The sequence below is a fragment of the Hemibagrus wyckioides genome, unplaced genomic scaffold (assembly GCF_019097595.1).
Source record: "Hemibagrus wyckioides isolate EC202008001 unplaced genomic scaffold, SWU_Hwy_1.0 Contig26, whole genome shotgun sequence".
Lineage (NCBI taxonomy): Eukaryota > Metazoa > Chordata > Actinopteri > Siluriformes > Bagridae > Hemibagrus > Hemibagrus wyckioides.
The window spans coordinates 32,805-51,498 of NW_026690787.1; the positions used below are offsets into that span (position 1 = coordinate 32,805).

Here is an 18,694-nt window from a genome sequence, read left to right on the forward strand (position 1 = left end):
TTACAAAAGAAGAAAACAGAGAAAAAGGAGGGGAAAATGAAAAATAATAATTAAAAAATAAAAATAACTAATTAACTAGAAATAAGAATAAATTATTAAATTCTATAATTAGACTATTTTATCCCTAATGAGCAAGCCTGTGGCGACGGCGACGGTGGCAAGGAAAAACTCCCTGGGATGGAAAGGAAGAAACCTTGAGAGGAACCAGGCTCAGAAGGGAACCCATCCTCATTTGGGTGACACTAAGAGTAAATAATGTAACTGTAGCTGATTAATGTCCTTTCTACAACAGCAATCAATGACCATGAGGAACTACTAGGTCATTGTAGTTTCTAAGGTCATTATAAACACTAGTTCTTTGCTGTCACGGGCTGACAGATGAAATGGCATATCTGTGATGGTGTGAAAGTCCCCAAGTGGCTCTGTCCATGGCTGTCTCCTGGTCCACACAGATCCATCCACAGCACCAGTGGGCACCATCAAGCGGCGAGACTCCGACCAGGGGTAGGGCAGTGGTCACACTGGAAACTGGCAAACACTGGGAGCTCTGGAGTGGGGTGTATAGCTCGACAGAGAAGGTAGAGAGAGAAAGAGAAAGATATTAAGTTTCTGATCATGTGATGCTTAAAGACAAAGTAGAATTATGTGTAAAGTGCAGGCAGGGACTCCAGCAAGACTAGCTATGACAGCATAACTAAAAGGGAGAGCCAGAAGGTCACAGACATGAAGGCTTCCCGGGACATAAAGCATCCAACCAGTTCACGGTCAGCAAACCTGAGCGACTTGCGAGGGTGGTAAGATGACAGCATCCAACACATCCCAGTACACCAAACACTCTATGACCATGAACCTTCCAGATCTGCTCCTTTACCTAAGAAAACTATACATTAAAAGCTTGACTAAACAAATGTGTCTTCAGCCTAGACTTAAACATTGAGATTGTATCTGAATCCCGAACACTAATTGGAAGGCTGTTCCATAACTTTGGGGCTTTGAAAGAGAAAGCTCTGCCCCCTGCTGTAGCCTTTGCTACTTGAGGTACTACCAAGTAACCAGCACCCTTTGATCGGAGTAGGTGTGGCGGATCATAAAAGACTAAAAGATCGCTCAGGTACTGCGGCGCGAGACCATTTAGTGCTTTATAGGTTAGTAACAGTATTTTATAATCAATGCGAAATTTGACTGGGAGCCAATGTAATGTGGCTAAAATAGGAGTGATGTGCTCATATCTTCTGGTTCTGGTTAGGACTCTAGCTGCTGCATTCTGGACTAACTGGAGCTTGTGTATGCTCCTACTGGAACAGGAACCAGACATTAAGACACTACAATAATCCAACCTAGATGTAACAAAAGCATGAACTAATTTTTCTGCATCATGACGCGACAACATATTTCTTATCTTAGCAATATTCCTAATAAGATGGAAGAAGGCTACCCTAGTGATATTATCTACATGAGCTTCAAACGAAACTCCAGAGTCAATAATCACACCAAGATCTTTTACTGCTGGACAAGATGAAACCAAAAGACCATCCACCATTACTCTGTAATCAGAAAGCTCACTTCTAACTGCCTGTGGTCCTAGTACAAGCACCTCTGTCTTGTCCGAATTAAGCAGGAGGAAGTTAGTGGCCATCCAATGTCTAATGTCCTTTACACATTCTTCTATCTTAATAAGCTGGTGTCTCTCACCTGATTTAGCTGAAACATATAGCTCTGTGTCATCTGCATAACAGTGGAAGCTAATACCATGTTTACGAATAATTGCACCAAGAGGAAACATATATAGGGAGAAAAGCAGTGGGCCTAAGACAGAACCTTGTGGAACACCGAACATAACCTTGGTATGCATGGAGAAGTCACCATCTAGATCTACAAACTGATAACGGTCAGTCAAATAAGACCTGAGCCAGGAGAGGGCTGTTCCTTTAACACCAACAACATGTTCTATTCTATCAAGTAGAACAGTGTGGTCAATGGTGTCAAAAGCTGCACTAAGATCGAGTAACACCAGTAGGGAGACACAACCCTGATCAGAAGCCAGTAACAGGTCATTTACCACTTTAACCAGTGCTGTCTCTGTGCTATGATGAGGCCTAAATCCTGACTGATACATTTCATAAATGTTATTTCTATGCACGTATGAACATAACTGCTGTGCTACAGCCTTTTCTAGGATCTTGGAGATAAAGGGCAGGTTTGATATCGGTCTATAGTTAGACAGCTGACAGGGGTCGAGGTCTGTTTTTTTAATCAAGGGTTTGATAACTGCTAGCTTAAAAGATTTAGGCACATAGCCAGTGCTTAGAGAAGAATTAGTTACTTTTAGAAGGGGTTCAGTAGCTACTGGTAATATCTGTTTAAGGAAAGATGTGGGTAAAGGATCTAGGATGCAGGTAGAAGATTTTGAAGAAGAAATTAGTGAAATTAGATCAGGCTCTTGAAGTGGAGTAAAGCATTCTAAGCTCTGATCAGAAATAGCTATATTATCTAAAGGATTATCTATCAAATAATATGGTTTTAAATTAATAGTCTGAATTTTTTGCCTGATATTGTCAATTTTATCATTGAAAAAATTCATGAAGTCATTGCTGCTAAATGTAGATGGTGTGCACTTTTCTACAGTGGTTTTACTCCTAGTTAGTTTTGCTACAGTGCTAAATAAAAATTTAGGATTGTTTTTGTTATCTTCGATTAGGGCAGAGAGATACTCTGATCTAGCAGCACTAAGAGAATTTTTGTATCTCAGAAGGCTTTCCTTCCACGCAATCTGGAATACTGCTAATTTAGTTTGACGCCATTTACGCTCTAGTTTCCTAGCTGACTGTTTTAAAGCTCGTGTGTGGTCGTTGTACCAGGGTGCTAGTTTCTTGTCTTTAATTTTTTTCCTTTTAAGTGGAACTACAGTGTCTAGGGTGTTCCGAAATAATGACTCCAAGTAATCAGTCGCCTGGTCAAGTTCTGTGGGGTCAGAAGGTGAACCAATGATGTGTGATAATTCTGGGAGATTATCGGTAAATCTCTCTGCAGTAGCAGACGTAAATATACGCTTCATACGGTAATGCGGCAAGTCGCGCATCTCGTGACTAAGACGCGTTCTAAATGAAACTAGATAATGATCTGAGATAGCTTCCGACTGTGGAAGAGTGACTATGTTTTCTATATTTAATCCGAATGTAAAAATGATATCCAGAGTGTGACCTCCATTATGAGTGGGTCCGATTACATTTTGATTAACACCTAGTGAATCTAAGATGGACACAACTGCTGTTCTCAGAGGGTCTTCTGGCTTATCAAAATGAATGTTGAAGTCTCCTAGTATTAGTGCTTTGTCTAAAGAAACAACAAGGTTTGAAGTAAAATCTCCAAATTCACTGAGGAATTCAGAGTATGGCCCTGGGGGTCTGTAAATAACAATTAGTGGAATTGACTCTGTGAACTTATTATTAGTACTTGCAAACATTAGGTTAGTATAAAGAACTTCGAATGTGTTGAACTGATGTCTGGGTTTTTGTGTGGCGCTTAGCTTATTATCATGAATAACTGCGACACCTCCTCCCGTGCCTGTTAGACGCGGTTGATGTATATAGCTATAGCCAGGCGGACAAGCTTCATTTAATGCTACGTACTCGTTTTGTTTAATCCATGTTTCTGTTAACACAAAGAACGCTGAACTCCTGATCACTAATCAGTTCATTAATTATAAGTGTTTTAGTTGACAGAGATCTTATATTTTACAGTCCTAGCTTCAGATCAAAGGTGCTGGCTGTGCATTCACTATCATCTAGTTTTATGTTAATCAGGTTACTAAAACAAATTTTCTGATTGTTAAAACATTTTCGTTTGGTTCGGGGAACAGACACAGTCTCAATGTTATGAACCCTGAGTTGCAGCCAGCAGACGGACGGATTAACCTGCTTGTCTGCTCCCTGGCCCTGGATTGTCACCGATTAACTAGATCTGCTCTAAGACTATGTGCTATGCTGCAAGAAATGAGAGCAGCACCCTCCCGAGTGGGATGGACACCATCCCGTCCTAACAGGCCACCCTTGCCCTCAGCTCCAATTGTCTATGAAGCCCACATTGTTTTCGGAGCACCACCTGGACATCCAGCAGTTCAGCGACCATAACCTGCTGTAAGCTACATCGCCATGCCGCATTGGGATGGGGCCAGAGCATACTACGGCATCGGACATTGCCTTCACTAATTTACACACCTCTACAACATTACTCTTAGTAACCTCAGACTGACAAAGGCGTATATCATTAGCTCCTACATGGAAAACTATCTTGGAGAACCTGTGCTTGCCTAGGACCCTAAGATTACCTGCAATGTCCGGCGCCCTGGCTCCCGGAATACACCTAACCTGTGCTGCTGGAGCCCCTAAAGGTCTAGCTAATTTTACATGCCTTAAAATTGAGTCTCCTATAACCAGAGCTCTTTCAGGTTTCTCAGTGGGTTCTTCACTGAGAAGAGCAAACCTGTTGGTCATGTGAAGCGGAGAGGAGTGGTGCTCCCGTGGGCAAGCCTTAGCGTTAGCCTTGGCTGCGCGACTATGCCGCCGAGTCGTCACCCATTCGCCCCGCTGTGAGGGCTCTAATGCCGCAGTTGGGGGATTACTAACTCCACCTAAGGCATCCAGACTTCCTCCTACAGACACTACACTGCTCTCACCATCACTAACCCTCTCTAGAGTCTGGATGCGCACCTCTAAAGCTAATATCTTCTCCGTCAGAGAGCTAACTAGAGTACACTTATCACAGGTAAAATTAACACTAATGACAGAGGAAGAATTACTGAACATCCTGCAGCTCACACACTGAACAAGCTGAAAGTTAGCCATAATGAATGATCACGTACCTTTGAGTGAATCTATCCTCCGACTGCTGTGTAAAAACCGGGGGGCAAGTAAAGATTTAGCAAACGAAACCTGGCAGAGTAAGAAATTTAGATGAAAGAGAAAAAGAAACAGACGATATAAACTTCGAATGAAAAACCTTACGTTAGAACACAACAGGATATTTGTGTATTAACCACCAAACTTGTGCGTGACAGCAGCTCTCTTCATGTCATTTTAGTTCATATGAAGCATGAAACCTCCTTGACACCCATCTGTAGTACTTAACCACTAACAGCAGTGGTTTCACTCTTTTTTTCCGGGCAACTGGAGACACCCATGTGGCCTAGCAAAGGGAAAGCTGTATGCTACCAGTAGTATGTTCTGTTTATTGGGTTTTTTTGGATTTTCTTGTGATAATGTGTTTTCCTATCTTGAGGAACAACAATCCACAACTAATGATCAGCTAGCATTAGAGGAGTTTTATCTGTTTAAAATCCAAAATGAGTATCATGAAAAAGGCCCAAACTATTCGGACATACCTCCCTGCATTGTTGAAAATGTGCTGTATTTAAGGTTATTTATTTATTTTCATTATTATTGGCCTGTTTTCTTGCAGTGGGACTGTCTTGGCCTGCATTCACGGATATGAATCATTACAGAAAGTCTGTTGGTTAACTTCACACAGTTCATAGTTACTGTGGAGAGCCAACACTTTTCATAGTTACTGTGGATAGCCAACACCGTTCATAGTTACTGTGGATAGCCAACACCAGGATATCGCAATACATTACACATACACACACACACACATACACACAAGGGAAAACTTGTGTGTATGTGTGTGTGTGTGTGTGTGTGTGTGTGTGTGTAATGTATTGCGATATCCTGGTGTCCCCAGCTTTATATAAGACTTTTGTGATGTGGTTTATTTGGAGTTAAACTTCCTCATTTAACTCCACTCTAATTAAGTGTGTGTATTAGATGTATTTTGGTGTTTTTTAGAATATGTAACACTTCTCTGAGCCCTTTAATGACCAAAGTTATTCTGATAGTCACCAGTGGTCACACTGCTTTGGTCAAGTCAGTCACCATATCACTCTGATATCAGAATTCTCCAGAGCTTCGAAGTGTTTATGATAGATTATGATGATGGATAGGGCTTCTGTTAGCGTCATTTAGCTTAACACACTCGACTTACTTTGGAAAAAAAAACATTCTAATGAAGTAAATGAGGAAGGAAACTAGTGAATGTGTTCCAAGTTTCCATTTCAGTGCAAACAACACAACAGACAAGAGCTTGCTGAAAGAGAGGTAAGCATTTTTCAAACATTTTTTAAAAATAATTTATGCATTATGTGGTACATTCAATAATGTTGCTAATTTATAGAGTATTATGGAAATGAATATGTGCTGGTTGTTGACATGTGGCACACACGTTTCCTAATAGCACAGAAGCTGTAAACTGAACGTTTTAAAAAATGCTCCGTCATTATTTTTGCTGTAGTAACTTTTATATTTGTCTTATTTTTTTTTCAAGATATGAGGCCTGTATTTCAAACAAGACTTCTAATTTCTACTTAAAAGTTTAAGGCCCCACATCCTTTCAGTCCAATAGTGTATGGCTTTATAAAATACAGCTAAAGAAACATGTTGATTTATGTAGAAGATGTAGAAGAGGATAAGTCTTGAATCTGGTACATCTAAAAGTCTCTTCCTTATAACATCTCACGTCATATTTCCTTTCTTAATGTTTCCTAATACTTCACAGTTAAGGTAACCACAATATATGTAATTTCACCAGTTTATCTTTTGTGAGTTAAAATAATGAGAGAATTGTTTGAAATCATGACAAATTGAGATGTATAACCCCAGCACTTTGAATTTCAGGGCTTCTGTAAAATAGAAACCTTTACGCATTGTGTACTTTTCTCAAACGCTGGAAAACGCACCCTCTCAGGCAAATCCATGCCCACCTGCACGGGCTTTTAGCAAAGTAGTGCCCTCGTGCTGCACCTAGACACGCCTCTTTATAAGCCTACCAAATACCGCTATTTGTTTCGGATAATCAGCAGCTTCTCTGAATTGTAATTGTGTGTTAAAAAGAAAGGGAACTTAGAATGACAGAAGAAACATAGATAGAAAATAAAGGAACTTCTAAATAGAGAAAAGAATTCCCAGAATTAAGAAGTAAACATCAGATTGCCCCTTTATCATTTGGTGCATGTTGTGTTATTTACACATTAGCAAAGATGGTATGGATATAGAAAATTATATTATATTATAAACTATAATTCTAGTAGTGTGCATGTTTACCACTGCATATAATCTCTCTTTAAGGGGTGATGCAGCCATGCTGATGAGAAAAATACATTTTTCACCGGCAGTAATTCTCATGTTGCTGGCAGGTAAGCTTATATAAACATTTCTGTATTACTTTACAGTGAAAGTATCCTGAAACGACAAGCCCAGTTCCTTTCAGTCTCCTCTTCAGGAGGTGAAATTCTGCTCAGTTGGGTTAAAGTCTGGTGATTGACTTGTCCAGTCTAAAACCTTTTCCCCTGATTAAGTCCTTTGTTTTGTTTTAGATCATTGTCTTCCTGCATGACGAAGTTCCTCCAAATTAATTTCTCTGCATATCTTAGTAAAATGTCAGACAGAATGCTTCTGTAAATTTCTGAATCGTTTTGCTGCTATCGTCATGAGTTACATCATCATTACAGATTAGTGAGAATGTTCCAGAAGCAGCTATGCAAGCCCAAGCCGTGACACTACCACCACTATGTTTCACAGATGAGCTCATATGTTTTGGATCATTAGCAGATCCTTTTTTTCTCCACACTTTGGCCTTTCCATCAGTCTGGTAGAGGTTTATCTTAACTCCAGAACTTTTGTGGCTCATGTCTATGTTTCTTTGTGAAATCTGTCCTTCTGATTCTTACTGCTGATGATTGGTTTGCATCTTGTGGTAGGGCTTCAATATTTCTGTCCTCCAAGTCTTCTTCCAGTGTTTTTCATTCCAACCAAGCAGAAGCCATACCTTTGCCAACTGAATAAATATGTTGAAACAAGCCCTTGGTGGATATGATTGGATGCCCCTGGTTAAAACAGTTAATCAAACATGACACATCTGGGCAGTAAAAGAGCCTTGTCAGTAATATGTTCCAATATTTTTGATCACATGAATAATGGGTGTGTTCAAACAGAAAGTTTCCATGTTCTAAGTCGTCTCACACATCTAGGTATAAAAATGGAAATGTAAGCAGTTATTCCAATCTATCAGCTCATCTATTGATCAAACCTAAATGTATTTGGTGTATAGCAAAAATAACAGACCTGACCTTGCTGTTCCAGTACTTTCGGATGAACCCGTATGTTAATGTTTATTTCTGTGTATAATGTAATGTGCTCGATTTCGGTTGAGTTCTTCCACGTGTCACCTCATGGGCATTTTTCTTCCCCACTCTTACCTCTGGAGTTCTAAATTTACATCCAGAGTTCTGTAAATCTTCTCTGTGACATTGTTAAAATTGCACTAAATAACTGAGATATTAAAAGTAATTTTGGATTATTAAAATTAAGTATGTTGATCACTTGAACCAAACTGTTTTACAGGCAAAAGGTGAGCAAATGTTTACATAGTTCAATCAGGAATTAATGTGTAAACTTACATATTTTATGTATTTGTCCTTTTGTGTGCATGTATGTGTGTGTGTTCCAGGAGTTCAGGCTCAGCACAGTGTAACTCTCTCCTCTCAGAGTCTCTGTTTTGTAATTGGATCTACAGTGAAAATCCCCTGTAGATTTACAAAACCTTATCACTCCACAGTCACAGAGAGAGAGTGGTATCGAGTCCAGAGCTCTGAAGGAGAACCACGAGACCTGAAGAAAGATCAAGAATACTTAAAAAGAGTGTTTGTAAGCACCCAGGAGTCTGGATCTGAGCTGACAGTAACGAATGTGAGAGTGAGTGACTCTGGAGTTTATAACTTTAGATTTAAAACTCAGAGCAGTGGCTGGATATCAGCTTCATCTGGCGTTCAACTGACTGTTACAGGTAACACACACACACACACACACACACACAGACACACACACTTTATTGTGTAATATGTAGTATGTATTTACAGTGATTTGGTACATAATTGTGTGTAGACTTGCAGGTAAACGTGGATCCTAACACTGTAGGACAGAGAGAGGTGAAAGTGACCTGTAGCTCCACATGCAGACTCAACAGACACGGTTTCTCCTGGTACAGGAATGGCAATTACCAATACAGAAATAACGACTACATTGTACTTGACTCCACCAGTCGATATAGTGAAGGCAGCTACTCCTGTGAGGTATATGGGACTAAACACCGCTCTCCTCCAGTGTGTAAGTGTCAGAGTAAATCTGTCCCTCAGCATCCAATCTCTGCTGGCTTTTAATTATAGAATCATCTCATGGTTTTAAAACATTTTAATGATGTGGCTGTACAGATGTGCATAAATATTAATTCAGTTACACTCCATTGCCATGATTCTCACAATTCTCAAAACCCCCAGGGTCCAGGGCTTTAATTTTTGTGGTGTTTTTTTGTTTGTTTTATTTTACTTCAGTCATTTTTTTTCTTCTCATTGGTGGAAATGACCACTGAAATAAAATCAGATGAGAGAATTAAGGGTCTGTGTAATTTTCTAACAACATAAATTGACCCTTGGCTGCAAACTATTTCTGAGAGAACCTCTGATCAATTCAGTTTAATAAGTACACTGCAGCTACTCCCTGTACCTATAATTATCTCAGTGATGGACAGGCAGATTTTGTGTGCAGCCTGGTAGTGTTTTTATTCATAGCTGCCTCATGTATAGAAATGAGAAGTACTTTCAAGAAATCACGGAAAGAAAAATAGAAATGTTCTTGTTTTCATATGGTTTGTAAGATGTTAAAAATAACATGCTGCGTTGTGTTATCGATGTAGAGGTCTCTGGAGCTTTCACTGTGGGATAAAGGATGGATTTATCATTTTTTCCACCGTAATTGGATTATTTTTTTTCCACCTGTCTCTGTGTGTTTCAGGTGTACTGGGTAAAGAGTGTTGGGGTGTGACTTATACTCCTGAACGTGTGTGTGCTCTGAAAGACACATCGATTGATCTTTCCTGTTCTTATAAACATCCTGCAGGCCACACAGTGATCAAATCAGTGTGGTTCATTAAAGAGCAGGTTGGTGTTGGCCCTGAGGATGTGAGAGAGGATGAAGAGTATCAGGGTCGAGTGCAGTACACACAGAGCTCCCAGAATGACTGTAGTCTGAGAATCACTAACCTGAGAGAGAGAGACACTCAAACATACAGGTTCAGATTCTACACTGATGATCCTACAGGCAAATACTTTGGCAAATCTGGAATCTCTCTTTCTGTCACAGGTAATGCTGTATGACACATTTAGTTGACTATAAGAACACTCTACATTTGAAAATAACACCAAACCATGATCACTGTTTGCAGATCTGAAGGTTACAGTACTAAACACATACTGGCATAAGACACTAAGCTGCATCACCACCTGCACGCTGTCTAACAGACCCACTTACATCTGGTACAAGAATGGACAGCGTGTTAGTGAACAGTACATAAATGGACTGGATGTCAGTAGAAGGGAAGCAGGCAGCTACTCCTGTGCTATAAAAGGACATGAGGAGCTTCGCTCTCCTGCTGTCTGTAAGAACTCACTTTAAACTTCACTCACTGTCATTGTCTCACTGCCAGCTTCTGTTACATTACAATAAACTAAGATGTAGTGATACATAACTGAGTTATGCTTCAGTTATAATTTTTTAATGTTCTAACTCATTTTATCTATTTCAGGTGTTTTTGATGAGAGCTGCTGGAGTGTGACTTACTCCACCCAGACGATCTGCTCTCTGATTGGCTCATCAGTGGACATACACAGTTATTACACCTTTCCTAATAATTACCAGGTCACAAAAGTAGTGTGGTTCATTAATGAACTTGAGGATGTGAGAGAGGATGTAGAGTATCAGGGTCGAGTGCAGTACACAAACAGCTCCCAGAATAACTGTAGTCTGAGAATCACTGACCTGAGAGAGAGAGACGCTCAAACATACAGGTTCAGATTCTACACTGATGATCCTACAGGCAAATACACCGGTGAACCTGGAGTCACTCTGTCTGTTACAGGTAATGCTGTATGAGAAACATTTTCTGTTCTTCTAGGTAACAAGTTCATGTTCTACATTTGAAAATAACACAAAACCATGCTAATTGTTTGCAGATCTGAAGGTTACAGTATCAGACATGTACAGTGGAATGAAGAAGCTGAGCTGCATCACCACCTGCACTCTGTCTAACAACCCCACTTACATCTGGTACAAGAATGGACAGCGTGTTACTGACCAGTACAGAAAAGAACTGGATGTCACTAGTAGGAAAGCAGGCAGCTACTCCTGTGCTGTACAAGGACATGAGGAGCTTCGCTCTCCTGCTGTCTGTAAGAACTCACTTTAAACTTCACTCACTCGGTCATTGTCTCACTGCCAGCTTCTGTTAGATTACAGTAAAATCACATGTAGTGATACATAACTGAGTTATACGTCAGTTATTGATTTATTTTGCGTTAACTCATTTTGTGTGTTTCAGGTGTTTTTGGTGAGAACTGCTGGAGTGTGACTTACTCCACCCAGACTATCTGTGCTCTAATTGGCTCATCAGTGGACATGCACAGTTATTACACCTTTCCTAAAAATTACCAGGTCAAGAAAATGTTCTGGTTCATTAAAACACAGGTTGGTGTTGAGCCTGAGGATGTGAGAGAGGATAAGGAGTATCAGGGTCAAGTGCAGTACACACAGAGCTCCCAGAATGAATTTAGTCTGAGAATCACTAACCTGAGAGAGAGAGACGCTCAAACATACAGGTTCAGATTCTACACTGATCCTACAGGCAAATACACCGGAGAACCTGGAGTCACTCTGTCTGTCACAGGTAATGCTGCATGAGAAACATTTTCTGTTCTTCTAGGTGACAAGTTAATATTCTACATTTGAAAACAACACAAAACCATGCTAATTGTTTGCAGGTCTGCAGGTTACAGTATCAGACTGGTACAATGGATACAAGAAGCTGAACTGCATCACCACCTGCACTCTGTCTAACAACCCCACTTACATCTGGTACAAGAATGGACAGCGTGTTACTGTCCAGTACAGAAATGAACTGTATGTCAGTAGTGAGGATGCAGGCAGCTACTCCTGTGCTGTAAGAGGACATGAGGCGCTTTGTTCTCCTGCTGTCTGTAAGAACTCACTTCAGTGTTCATTAGGCTTTGCTTCACGGGTTGGTCTTGGTAATTCTGCAGGACAATGCTGGGGTTTATATTACCTGTGTCGTGGTTGGGAACATTAGAACAGAAGAAACTGGAGACAGGATTGCAAACAAAAGAACATGCTTTATTTTTACTTTCACTTGTCAGCAGTATTATTTAAATGTACATGCTCTCTCTCTCTCTCTCACACACACACACACACACACACACACACACACACAAACACACACTATTTTGGCTCACTGCAACAGAGAACAAATCATTACTGTGATTAGGCCCAGGTGTGTGAGATCCTTACCATTCGTTCCCATCAGCTCTGCTCTCTATTCACAAACCAGCACCTGGCCACGCCCGCTTCCAGCATTTTATATATTATTAAGACTGAAATGTAAACCCTAATAAGAAGGTCTAATCCATCTCTCAATCAGATCCCCCTAAAAACACCAGTGCAGTGGTTCTTCCCTCTGGAGACACAGTGGAGGGGGCTTCAGTGACTCTGAGCTGTAGCAGTGATGCAAACCCTCCTGTTCTCACCTATTCCTGGTTTAAGAAGAGTGCAGCTGCAGACACACTGCTGACAACAAGCCAGAATTACAGCATCAGCAACATCAGCTCACAGGACAGTGGACTGTACTACTGCACTGCTGACAACCAGCTGGGACACCACAACTCTACACCAACACACCTGGATGTGTTATGTAGGTTCCTTAATCTGAATGTAATTACTCAAAACAATATTTATATATACAAACATGGGCGGGAAAGAAAGTACACCCTCCTTCAATAACAATAACCTCAAATGGCAACAATAAAATATAACAGGTTTCAACATGTCATCATTTTTTCCCAAAAAGTAAACCAATATTTTGTAAACAGGTGGGGAAAAAGTAAGTACACCCTTTAATTTGGTAACAAAGGAGTTATCAGTCTCTCACATTTAGTTTATCAGTCTCTCACATTTTTAAAAAATGTTGGCCCGCTCTTATTTACAACATTCCCTCAGTTCATTGGTTTGTTTTACACCACAGCAAGCCAATGGGTTGAGGTCTGGACTGTAACTTGGCCATTCCAAAACCTTTGATTTTTTTTTTCTTCTTTAGTCATTTTGAGGGCAACAGTCCTGTTGCATGTCCCAGTGTTGACCCAGCCCATGCTGCTGCTCAGATGGCCTCACATTTGTCCAGTTGTAGTAACACCAGGCTGTTAATTACTCTGTTAATGATTGTGAAAGTAGGAGGGGTGTACTAGTTTTTTCCACGTGGTTTCTGAATGATGGAGTTTTTAAGGAACCTGTAGTGTGTGTGAGTTTTTTTTTTGGTCACCTGAGATTATTATATATTTTTTTTTTTCTAAATTCCACTCAACATCTCTCCAGGAAGTACAGGCCTCATAGGCTTCAGTTTACTTCTTGAGGTGTTGAAGTCCATATGGCTTTACATAATTGCAGTGAAAGCTAACAACTACAGAGGTTGTGCAGAAATTTTGCTTATGCACATGGCAGCTGTGATCCCAGTGAGCATACCATGCAACAAATCCACTGATTGGAGAATTTATACATAAAAGCCTCAATATTTCTGATTCTACTTATACTTATAGAATAAAAGCATTTTTTTCACACTAATTGGATTTTCAGGAATTTTCCAAGTTTCTTGTTTAGAAGTTCCTGTGCATAAAATTTACCACTACCCAGCTTCTTTCAGTCTAATTCTTTAACATCTAATGCTTTATAATCTCTCAATCAGATTCCCCTAAACACACCAGAGCAGTGGTTCTTCCCTCTGGAGACACAGTGGAGGGGGCTTCAGTGACTCTGAGCTGTAGCAGTGATGCAAACCCTCCTGTTTCCAATTACACCTGGTTTAAGAAGAGTGCAGCTGCAGACACACTGCTGACAACAGGCCAGAATTACAGCATCAGCAACATCAGCTCACAGGACAGTGGACTGTACTACTGCACTGCTGACAACCAGCTGGGACACCACACCTCTACACCAACACACCTGGATGTGTTATGTAGGTTCCATTGTTTTATTTATTTATTTTTGCTAAATGTAACACAGTCAATGTTTAATCAACTGTCATTTCTAATCAGACCCTCCACGAAATCTATCTGTGACCATCATTCCATCCGTGTCTGGTGATATGGTCACTCTGTTGTGCAGAAGTGACTCCAACCCCAATAGCTCTTACACTTGGTACAAGAAAACAAACGAAGGGGTGATATTGGTTGGTAATGGTACCAGTTTAACTTTATCCTCAAGAGAAGATGGATTTTACCACTGTACAGCAGAGAATGCATTTGGAAAATCCAGTTTGGAACTTTGGGAAAATAAATCAGGTATTGGCTTTTCACAAACATGCAATATTTTGTTTAATGGGATCATACATGACTTTTTTTTTGTCTCCATTCAAGATCACCTATAGTTTAACATGCGTATTGTTACTTACTGATACAGGTATCAGAGCCGTGAAATACGTGGCCTCTGGAGTCACTGTTGCTTTGGTTTTATCATTGCTGATCATTGCTGTCATTCTGTGGATGAAGTGAGTACCCAAAATCCCGATTACAATACTTTAGAAATGAAATTCTATAATCCCACTCTACATATAATTCACTTATCAAATATTAGCCTCTTGATTGAAGTGGAATATCACTCCCAGCAATAAAGGCTTGGCAATTCAGGAAAACTCAGGTCCACTGATACACCACTTTGAAAACCACAGATTTTTTATACTCACATCACAGGGGTTACATTCGCTCATGTAGAATATAAAAATGAATTAATGGTGATGTTATAGATTTTAACACATATTCCAACAGGAGAAAAGGACCAGTAGCATTCACAGTCAGGAGTGAGGAGAACAGCAAAGTGAGTTTTAGTGAATTAATGAATTTCCAGGCAATTCTAAGAAATTACACTTGTTCCTTAAAAAAGTCAAAGTAGTTGTAACACTCTCTCTCTCTCTCTCACACACACACAGAATGACTCTGCTCCTGTATACAGTAACATCTCAGCCATGACCTCTGACCCCACACAAACAGCCTCCTCAGAAGATCAGGACACGGTTCAGTACTCCAATGTTTTTTTCAGACACTCACACACACAGGAAGTGCCACTCTACTCAACTGTTCAACTGCCAAAGTCTCTCAGTGAGGAACAGGAAGTAGAATATGCCACAGTGAACCTTGACAAATCAAGAGCTGTTCCGTAAGTAATGCAAACAGCAACCATTCTGGGGGGGGGGGACAGGGACAGGGACAGCTGCAAATCATAGATAAGTTTATGTAAATTCATGTCTGTATTTGTGACTTGATTTGTATACCTAATTTTCCTCATCCATTTAGTCCAAACTAGACATCATTTTCCAAAAGTTTGAGACTGTACCTGTAGGTTTTTTTAAAATTCTTTTAAGAAAGTCTTTAGAAAGTAAATGGGAGTGCATTCCTGTGGTTTGAAATTAAACAAGCTTTTATGTTTAACTAAAATAAGCATTCATGTTAATTTTAAGCATAGTTCGCCAAAGCTTCATGTCCTACAAGAGATCTTGAGTTTGCATAAGTAAGTGGATTCAATGTTAATCTCGATTGTTTGGCTTCAGACCATATCATTTATACCCAGCTTACACTTTAATGCTTAAACCTGCTTACTTATTTGAATTACACACAGATTTCAATGAAACATTTTGTGAAACCGACTTGTTTTCGAATTTCCTGGTATTAACTAAAGAAATATCAATTATGTAAAAGCAAAGCATCACAAATCCATGAATTATGACCATCATAAACATGACTAAACGAAAAAAAATTCTAATTCTGCCTTCCAGAAATTCCTTTCTTTCACCATTTGGTTCTCATTTCACTGTCAGCTCTCTGTGAGCTTTACCTTATATGGAGTTTTGTGGGCGTCGCTAAATGCAAATGAGCTGCATTATCCACTGAACTTTAAGTGATTAAAGAAACTGATAAACGAGGCTGAAATCTGAGAAATATGAAATAAACAGATTTCCGGATGTTTCTTTGTTCGTGTTTTACAGGGAGGATCAAATCTACAGCAATCTGTCCACAATATCCAACAGTTAAGAAGAGTCAAAGCCAACCATAAACTTATAAGGTCCAGATACTTTTCTCTCTCCGAAAGAGTGTTTATAAAAGCAAATTCCAAGTGATAGTTTAGAAATGTTATGTTATGGATATTATGTATATTAATATTATATCATGTTTAAAAACCTTAAATATAAAGATTCTGTGGTTGGTCAGTTTATCCATGACTATAAAACAGGTGAATACTAAAATGTACTAATTCCAAGTATTAAGCATTAATTGTTATTATAGATTTCACTGTTTTCACTTTTTTTACCCACTTTCTAATGTCTTATATTTTATTTTTATTTTGAATTTGATGTCGTGTGCTTGTATGTTTATAGCATGTTATCGATTACAATAATTCTCCTTTTCATAGTGTAGTGTATATACACAGTAATTTATTTGAATAAAAAATAAAGTATTTATTCAGTCATGTCCCATTAAAGCAAAAAGTTGCAACAGCATGTCAACAAAATGGAAGTTTATTTAAAAATATGTATAAATGCATTCGCTCAACGAGCAATTGAGCAGCACTTTGTTAAAACTTCTCTATATGTCTTCAAGCTTCAATAAACCCTATTATTAAAGACCAAATTGGAAAATTTGGTGAAAAGTTTTCATTTGTATGCTTGGCTTGCATTATATTTCAGTCCATCTATATTTACACACAATTACTTACTATAAGGTTAAAGCCACTCTGTTCAGTCATAATGAAACAAACCATTCTAATTATTCAGGCAAATTGAGGAAGGAAACCAGTGAATCTGCTCCAAGTTTCCATTCTAGAGCAGTCAAAATAACAGACAGGAAAAGCAAACGTTTATCATATGATTTATTCATGCATTATTTATCATGTGGTACATGCAAATAGTATAGTGTTGTATGTTTTTGTAAATGTTTAAAAAAAAATCTACAATAGTCCATCATTACACTTTGTATAGCACAGAATAAATGAAGGGAAACTATGAAATAATAAAAAAATAGTGAAGTGCTCTATCATTCTATCATTATTTTATACATAATTAGACATTATTTTGTTCATTTAACTAGTTATTTCAAGGCATTTAGAGAATCTTGTGGTTTGATATATTTATTACCAATCAATAAATCTAATCATAAACAATCAAGCAAAAGACCTTGATGCTCATAGCGAATAGCATATCATTCTAATGCCCTTAGTATTATTTGACTTTAAAGAATACAGATGTGGAAAAGTAATAACTCATAGGGCACAAGGACACACCGGTCGTTATATATCGTTATATCTTCCATTACCGTGGGTCAGTGGTATCAGTAGGAGACCAATGCATTTAGTGATATATTTGGTGAGAGCATTGCATTCATTGTCAACCAGAGGTGGACGAAGTACACAACTTCCTTACTTGAGTGAAAGTACAAATACTACTGGTCAAACATTACTCCATTACAAGTAAAAGTTGTAAAGACAGGTTTTTACTTAAGTAAAAGTACAGAAGTACTTGTTTTTAAAAGTACTTAAGCATCAAAAGTAAATGTCAACGCATTGTTTTAATATTGTTGCATTGTTGTATGCAATACTTTCTGTGGAATTAAGAGCTTTTAGAATGTTACAAAACCTATAGAAATTAAACAACAGAGTTGACAAAAAAGATGGGTATAATCATTTTCATTTTTTTATTTAACACTCCTACCACCCCCGACAAAAAAGTACAGGTACATCTCAAGAATTAGAATATCATGAAAAAGGTCAATATTTTTTGTCACTCAGTTCAGAAAGTGAAACCCATATATTCTATAGATTCCTCACACATACTGAAATATTTCAAGCCTTTATTTCTTGAAATTGTGATGATTATGGCTTACAGATAAGGAAAACCCAAAATTCTGTGTCTCAGAAAATTAGAATATTACATAAGATCAATAAAAAAAACGATATTTCAAAGAGAAATGTCAGACTTCTGAAAAGTATGTTCGTTTCTATGCACTCAATACTTGGTTGGGCCTCCTTTTGCATCAATGCGGCATGGCATGGAGGCAATCAGCCTGTGGCACTGCTCAGGTGTAATGGAAGCCCAGGTTGCTTTGATAGCGGCCTTCAGGTGATCTGCATTGTTGGGTCTGGTGTCTCATCTTCCTCTTGACAATACCCCATAAACTCTCTATGCGGTTCAGGTCAGGCGAATTTGCTGGCCAATCAAGCACAGTAACACCATGGTCATTGAACCAGCTTATGGTACCTTTAGCAGTGTGGGCAGGTGCCAAGTCCTGCTGGAAAATGAACTCAGCATCTCCATAAAGCTTGTCAGCAGAAGGAAGCATGAAGTGCTCTAAGATTTCCTGGTAGATGGCTGCGTTGACTGTGGACTTCAGAAAACACAGTGGACCAACACCAGCAGATAACATGGCAGCCCAAATCATCACTGACTGTGGAAACTTCACACTGGGCTTCAAGCAACATGGATTCTG

The 18,694-nt window shown here is 39.1% G+C and overlaps 1 protein-coding gene and 1 long non-coding RNA gene across 2 annotated transcripts; one reads left to right on the forward strand and one right to left on the reverse strand.

Moving 5' to 3' along the window:
- Positions 1-3: 3 nt before the first annotated feature.
- LOC131350189 (uncharacterized) lies at positions 4-5,105 on the reverse strand. The gene is made up of 3 exons (XR_009204150.1): positions 5,004-5,105; positions 4,862-4,931; positions 4-871 (listed from the first exon to the last, which is right to left on the reverse strand). It is a non-coding gene; the product is annotated as an uncharacterized LOC131350189 (long non-coding RNA).
- A 685-nt stretch (positions 5,106-5,790) lies between these two features.
- On the forward strand, positions 5,791-16,858 carry LOC131350187 (uncharacterized). The gene is made up of 17 exons (XM_058385412.1): positions 5,791-6,152; positions 7,179-7,246; positions 8,560-8,895; positions 8,994-9,215; positions 9,900-10,247; positions 10,330-10,542; positions 10,690-11,022; positions 11,117-11,332; positions 11,482-11,826; positions 11,921-12,136; positions 12,595-12,864; positions 13,909-14,178; positions 14,258-14,503; positions 14,622-14,709; positions 14,987-15,035; positions 15,148-15,374; positions 16,201-16,858. Exons 1-17 carry the CDS (start codon positions 6,070-6,072, stop codon positions 16,244-16,246), a joined length of 3,576 nt encoding a protein of 1,191 aa, XP_058241395.1. The 5' UTR covers positions 5,791-6,069; the 3' UTR covers positions 16,247-16,858.
- Positions 16,859-18,694: the final 1,836 nt, after the last annotated feature.